This window comes from Entelurus aequoreus, linkage group LG08 (assembly GCF_033978785.1).
Source record: "Entelurus aequoreus isolate RoL-2023_Sb linkage group LG08, RoL_Eaeq_v1.1, whole genome shotgun sequence".
In the NCBI taxonomy this organism is placed as follows: Eukaryota; Metazoa; Chordata; class Actinopteri; order Syngnathiformes; family Syngnathidae; genus Entelurus; species Entelurus aequoreus.
This window is the reverse complement of record NC_084738.1, coordinates 60,482,980-60,490,479: the sequence shown is the minus strand read 5'-3', so window position 1 is coordinate 60,490,479 and position 7,500 is coordinate 60,482,980. Positions and strand designations below refer to the sequence as shown.

At 42.3% G+C, this 7,500-nt stretch overlaps 1 protein-coding gene across 26 annotated transcripts in view; it reads right to left on the bottom strand.

Moving 5' to 3' along the window:
• LOC133656125 (formin-binding protein 1) overlaps positions 1-7,500 on the bottom strand; it is a 151,914-nt gene that overhangs the window by 27,980 nt on the left and 116,434 nt on the right. For 8 of the 26 annotated variants that reach the window (XM_062056986.1, XM_062056982.1, XM_062056991.1 and 5 more), the window contains 2 exons: positions 368-382; positions 102-137 (listed from right to left, as the gene is read on the bottom strand). The exons of 8 other annotated variants lie outside the window; for them this stretch is intronic. In XM_062056986.1, the coding sequence (XP_061912970.1) occupies positions 102-137; positions 368-382 (51 nt within the window). The remainder of the gene's footprint in view (positions 1-101; positions 138-367; positions 383-7,500) is intronic. 10 more of the 26 variants (XM_062056993.1, XM_062056983.1, XM_062056999.1 and 7 more) reach the window with 2 other exon arrangements.

Genomic DNA, 7,500 nt, shown 5'->3' with positions numbered 1-7,500 from the left:
CCGATTAGTTGTGAGGACACGCCGCCATGTCCTTGAAGATGGCGGACTAGCAGGCGCGCTAACAGACAGACTAGCAGCTAAAACACAATAAATGTGATCACCTCAATGAGATTCCGGACGTGGGAATTGAGTGTGATCTGCACCACAGAGACCACACACAGAGTTGGGGAGGGGAGAACACAGCCATAACATAAAAAACACATGAAAAATAACAAATGTTGTTATGTCACAGCAGAATGAGTTCCAAACTGAAGCAACAGGAAGACTTGAGATAAGGTTACAGACACATTGTGTTACTGGGAGGGCGGGGCATGCGTGCAGTGGTCATGCCGCTACGGCGGTGTGGTTATCATACGGTCATGCTTACCAGCTTGAGAGAAAGCTTCATGGTGGGGGGGGGGGGGGGGGGGGGGAGGGTAGGGGGGGGGATGGCGAGGGAAGGAGCAGGAGAGAGAGAGAGAAACACAAACAATGTCAACATCCAGGGATTTACCGGGGACATGTTCCCTTCAAAAACACTATTAACACGTCTCCGGTGCGCTTGCTCTTGTCTGCTACTTGAAGATGACTAGGTAGGAGGATGAGGAGGAGGGCAATGGAGGCAGGTGAGGAGCACACAGAAGAAGATAGGGACAACACTTCCTGTGTCGCCGACGCTGTGACACAGACTGGACAGCAGAGGGCGCTACGAGCACGCTAGGCAGATGATGGAAGAGACGCCTAATTAGCTTCTCTACTCGCCTAAGGAGAATCATTAGTGGAGGAAATAGTTTGGAGGTCATTTGTGACGTGGTCCTGAGAGGAGAGGAGGTGTTGTGGATACAAAGAAGAGAGCAGGTTGTGATGAGCTGCAGCAGATCAACTTTGGCATCCAAGTCCACTAAAAGGAGCCGACAACCATAAACTTTAACCACCACTTACACACTTTCATTCTACTACCACCGTGTGGAGAAGATGCAACACTGACAACCAATACATGGTAGAAACTCAATTGCAGCAATTATGAGTTTGAACCCCTCAGGAAATAAATGTTGCAAGATTTCAGCAACTCTTGTGACAAGATGGGTGTTTAAAAAAAAAAAAATCAATTATCGAATGAATCGCAATTCTTTTTTGTAACGTCTATTAATCAATGTGAGAAAAAAATCAGAATTCGATTTTTTTTTTAAAAGGAAAAAAATATTTGTCCTGTCTAGCCACTCAGGCTAATCATATAGTTGATGTAGATCAGGGGTGCCCAAACTTTTTCCACTGAGGGCCGCACACTGAAAAATCAAAGCACGCGGGGGCCATTTTGATATTTTTTCATTTTCAAAACCAACATACACACTTCTTTTTTTTTTTTTTTAACCTTTGGGGCTCCCTCAAATTAGGTCCGAGGGACCCAGAAGGGTTTCAGTCTTAAAAGGTTAAAAATAAGTCATATATTATTTTTTTTATTAAATGCTTGAATCTCTAATTCAACTTCAGGTTATATATATATATATATATATATATATATATATATATATATATATATATATATATATATATATATATATATATATATATATATATATATATATATATATATATATATATATATATATATATATATATATATATTAGATTTTTTATTTATTTATTTATTTTTATTTTTTTCCTAAATTTTATTTATGTATTTATTTTATAATTATTTTTTTTTTACATTTCATGAGTTTTTTGTAAAAACCCTATTTTTGGGGGTAAAAATACAAAATATACAATATTTTTCCCAAAAAGATTTTCAAAATGGAATACTTGATGTGAAGTAATTGGATCCCTAAATAGGTCAATAATCCATAGCAAAATTGATTTGAATTTATTATTATTTAAAATTTTTTTTAGCAAAGACAGGTGTTTTTAATTCCACTAAAATTCTTGGGGATCTAAAAGTGCTCCACTCATAAAAAGGTCATGCTTTTAATTTTTTTACATTCAACACTTTAAATCTCTATATCAGCTTCAGATATTCTATAGTGTAATTAGTTTAGTATATTTATAATAACAATCGATATAATAATTAGTATAATTAGCATTAGTATATAATTAGTATGTATTTTTTAAAATAATTTTCATATTTTTCATGTTTTTTTGTTTGTTGTATTTATGTCATTTTTGTTCTTGAATCAGTCAATAATTCATAGCAACATTAATTTTGATTCATTATTTTTTGCGAAATTATTTTAAAAAATTGTGTTATCAGAGTCAACAATGCAACTTTTTCTCGTTGCATTTCGCCTATTTGCTCTTTAATACTACTTTTTAATGTTTTTTTAATTTTTTTTTTAGTATTTTTAGAATGATGTGCCGCGGGCCGGTAAAACATTAGCTGCCACACTTTGGACACCACTGATGTAGATGATCATGTCTGAGGTACACATTTACTTTAGAAAAGAGAATTGTTGGATATTTCTCTTGTTGCCTTATTTGTATTTCCATCCATACATCCATTTTCTACCGCTTATCCCTTTCGGGGTCGCGGGGGGTCGCTTGAGCCTATCTCAGCTGCATTTGGGCAGAAGGCGGGGTACACCCTGGACAAGTTGCCGATCCTGCGCTCGGGATCTTTCTGTGTGGAGTTTGCATGTTCCCTCCGGGTACTCAGACTTCCTCCCACCTTGTATTTGACTTTATTAAATGTTTGGGTACAATTTTCATAAACAAAACTAGTTTTCTTTTAAGTATAAACCCCAAAACCAGTGAAGTTGGCGCGTTGTGTAAATGGTAAATAAAAACAGAATACAATGATTTGCAAATCTTTTCCAACTTATATTCAATTGAATAGACTGCAAAGACAAGATATTTAACGGTCGAACTGGAAAACGTTGCTATTTTTTGCGAATATTTACTAATTTCGAATTTGATGCCTGCAATATGTTTCAAAAAAGCTGGCACAAGTGGCAAAATAGACTGAGAAAGTTGAGGAATACTCATCGAACACTTATTTGGAACATCCCACAGGTGAACAGTCTAATTGGGAACAGGTGGGTGGCATGATTGGGTATAAATAGGCGCGAAGTGGAAAAGCCAGCAGGTGTGATGGTATGGGGGTGTATTAGTGCCCAAGGCATGGGTAACTTACACATCTGTGAAGGCGCCATTAATGCTGAAAGGTACATACAGGTTTTGGATCAACGTTGTCATGGACGCCCCTGCTTATTTCAGCAAGACAATGCCAAGCCACGTGTTACAACATCGTGGCTTCATAGTAAAAGAGTGTGGGTACTAGACTGGCCTGCCTGTAGTCCAGACCTGTCTCCCATTAAAAATGTGTGGCGCATTATGAAGCCTAAAATACCACAACGGAGACACCGGACTGTTGAACAACTTAAGCTGTACATCAAGCAAGAATGGGAAAGAATTCCACCTGAGAAGCTTCAAAAATGTGTCTCCTCAGTTCCCAAACGTTTACTGAGTGTTGTTAAAAGGAAAGGCCATGTAACACAGTGGTAAAAATGCCCCTGTGACAACTGTTTTGCAATGTGTTGCTGCCATTAAATTGTAAGTTAATGATTATTTTCAAAAAAAAAAAAAAGTTTCTCAGTTTGAACATTAAATATCTTGTCTTTGCAGTCTATTCAATTGAATATAAGATGGCAAGGATTTGCAAATCATTGTATTCTGTTTTTATTTACCATTTACAACTTCACTGGTTTTGGGTTTTGTAAATTTATCAAAACTGTTTGTCAATTTTTTCTGGAGGAATGTAGTTATTATAGAACTTGCACCCAAAGTTATAAAAAAAGAAAAAAGTATTGATTTTGAATTGAGAATCCTTTTGAATAGACAATCAATTCTAAATTGAATTGCTAGCCCCATGAATTGAATGAAATCATGTGGTGTCAACACAGCCCTAAGAACCATAGATGTTACCAGTATAATGTTGCCTCGTGTGAAGAACGCACTACCGACCTGATAAAACCTGATAAGTCCAGAAGAAAAAGAGATGATACAGTATTATCTGTTGGTACGGATGGTACCTGGTGGTTGTTTGAGCGCATTGCAGCTAGTCCTCGATAGTCCCACTTCCTAATGCTTGAGTCTCACAGGACTGAGGCAAAATGACCGTGGTAGCGTGCAATATCCATCCATCCATACATCCATTTTCTTCCGCTTATCCGAGGTCGGGTCGCGGGGGCAGCCGCCTAAGCAGAGAAGCCCAGACTTCCCTCTCCCCAGCCACTTAGTCCAGCTCTTCCCGGGGGATCCCGAGGTGTTCCCAGGCCAGCCGGGAGACATAGTCTTCCCAACGTGTCCTGGGTCTTCCCCGTGGCCTCCTACCGGTCGGACGTGCCCTAAACACCTCCCTAGGGAGGCGTTCGGGTGGCATCCTGACCAGATGCCCGAACCACCTCATCTGGCTCCTCTCAATATGGAGGAGCAGCGGCTTTACTTTGGATGACAGAGCTTCTCACCCTATCTCTAAGGGAGAGCCCCGCCACCCGGCGGAGGAAACTCATTTCGGCCGCTTGTACCCGTGATCTTGTCTTTTCGGTCATAACCCAAAGCTCATGACCATAGGTGAGGATGGGAACGTAGATCGACCAGTAAATTGAGAACTTTGCCTTCCGGCTAAGCTCCTTCTTCACCACAACGGATCGATACAGCGTCCGCATTACTGAAGACGCCGCACCGATCCATCTGTCGATCTCACGATCCACTCTTCCCTCACTCGTGAACAAGACTCAGAGGTACTTGAACTCCTCCACTTGGGGCAGGATCTCCTCCCCAACCCGGAGATGGCACTCCACCCTTTTCCGGGCGAGAACCATGGACTCGGACTTGGAGGTGCTGATTCTCATCCCAGTCGCTTCACACTCGGCTGCGAACCGCTCCAGTGAGAGCTGAAGATCCTGGCCAGATGAAGCCATCAGGACCACATCATCTGCAAAAAGCAGAGACCTAATCCTGCAGCCACCAAACCGGATCCCCTCAACGCCTTGACTGCGCCTAGAAATTCTGTCCATAAAAGTTATGAACAGAATGGGTGACAAAGGGCAGCCCTGGCGGAGTCCAACCCTCACTGGAAACGTGTCCGACTTACTGCCGGCAATGCGGACTAACCTCTGACACTGATCGTACAGGGAGCGGACCGCCACAATCAGGCTGCAAAATTAGCTAAATAAAAGTTAGCAGGCTTAGTTGCTCCTAAGTCTTATTAAAATGACCTACTCAGTGGCCTAGTGGTTAGAGTGTCCGCCCTCAGATCGGTAGGTTGTGAGTTCAAACCCCGGCCGAGTCATACCAAAGACTATAAAAATGGGCCCCATTACTTCCCTGCTTGGCACTCAGCATCAAGGGTTGGAATTGGGGGTTAAATCACCAAAAATGATTCCTGAGCGCGGCCACAGCTGCTGCTCACTGCTCCCCTCACCTCAGAAACTCCGAAAATAAGAGCCAATAGTACTTTTTGCTTTTGTTCAGTTATTTTGCACATTTTGTATATAATAAAAACAAATATGAAAACAATTAAAATATTTAATTGATATTGTTACGTTGCCATCCTAAGTTTTTGTGAGATGATAATTGTGATCAAATATTGAATCATTCAATGATAAAAAATTGAAGAAAGTCTAAGTATCAGCATTGGTATTACCAATACTGCCCCTGTAACTACTTGGTATTGGATAAATACCCAACTTTGTAGTATCGTCCAAATGTATGTAAAGCACTGACACACCTACTCAGTGGCCTCGTGGTTAGAGTGTCCGCCCTGAGATCGGTAGGTCGTGAGTTCAAACCCCAGCCAAGTCATACCAAAGACTATAAAAATGGGACCCATTACCTCCCTGCTTGTCACTCAGCATCAAGGGTTGGAATTGGGGGTTAAATCACCAAAAATGATTCCACTGCTGCTCACTGCTCCCCTCACCTCCCAGGGGGTGAACAAGGGGATGGGTCAAATGCAAAGGACAAATGTCACCACACCTAGTGTGTGTGTGACTATCATTGGTACTTTAACTTGGAACTAAAAGCAATGGACCATAAGGAGTCCTAAAGACAGACATAGATAGACATGTATATTATGGGGTGTCTTGCGAAACACACATGAAGCGCTGGAAGGGTGACTTCTGAGCACCCAGACCCAGGCACGCATCAAACAAAAATAATGGGAATTGACCTCGGGAGGAATTCAGCGGCGGAAGCCCGGAACAAAAGCAGCCGCGGGACAACATGGCAAACAACACGGGACGTCAAGCCGGTACATGTGATGAAGATGAAGTCATGGCCTCTGCGATCACATGCGGCGATCCGGGCCAACGCCACAGACAGTAGCCTCTTTGATGCGGCGTGCCCCTCGCCGTCCTCGCTCACTTACGACATATTGCCTGGCTTCGAACGCGTACGTGGGCCGGCCCAGGGTCCTCTTCATGAGTTCTTTGTGACAAGCGAGCGAGCGCGGCGATTGCTGCTGCTGCTGCTGCTGCTGCTGGGCGGTCGTCGGAGAGAACACAGCTGGAGTCAGTGCGGGGCATCTTAACACTCTAAGACACATTCCATGTACGCACGGACAAACTTGATGGTGGACTGGACCGCTATAACGCTCCGACGGCAGACGTCGAGGTGGATTTCACTTCAAAGCAGTGCTTCTCAAATAGTGGGAGAGTGGGGATGGGTACCGTTCACATTTGAACCGATATGATACCGATTCCTGCTACCTGGGAATCAAAAAGGGTACTAAACAGTAGCAATTTTCGCAACATTTGTTTGTGTTATTGACATATCCCATCCATCCATTTTCTACCGCTTGTCCCTATTGGGGTGGCGGGGGGTCGCTGGAGCGGGGTACACCCTGGACAAGTCGCCACCTCATCGCTGTATTTAAATATTAATTGTTAATAATAAAACATATTTTTTATTACATTTAAAAATGCGTTGCGTATGATAACTGCTGTCCAGTTTTTTTATTATATTATAATTGTATTATTATATTTATTTTCTTTTATTAGCAAATATGACACAGTATATGGCCTACTCAGTGGCCTAGTGGTTAGAGTGTCCGCCCTGAGATCGGTAGGTTGTGAGTTCAAACCCCGGCCGAGTCATACCAAAGACTATAAAAAATGGGACCCATTACCTCCCTGCTTGGCACTCAGCATCAAGGGTTGGAATTGGGGGTTAAATCACCAAAAATGATTCCCGGGCGCGGCACCGCTGCTGCCCACTGCTCCCCTCACCTCCCAGGGGGTGATCAAGGGGATGGGTCAAATGCAGAGGACAAATTTCACCACACCTAGTGTGTGTGTGACAATCATTGGTACTTTAACTTTTTAACTTTAACAGTAGGTTGCAAGTCCAAGACGTTAGAGGGCAGTAGTGCATCGTTTCTTCATGGCGTGCGGGTTATTTCAGTCCTTGCACCCTAAAAAGTGTTAATACTGTAAGTACTGTACTTATTACACCACGTTCGTCTTCATTAGTTTTTCATTAACAAATTTGAAAGTGTGAAAATTCAAAAGTTAAAATCGCTAATGCTAA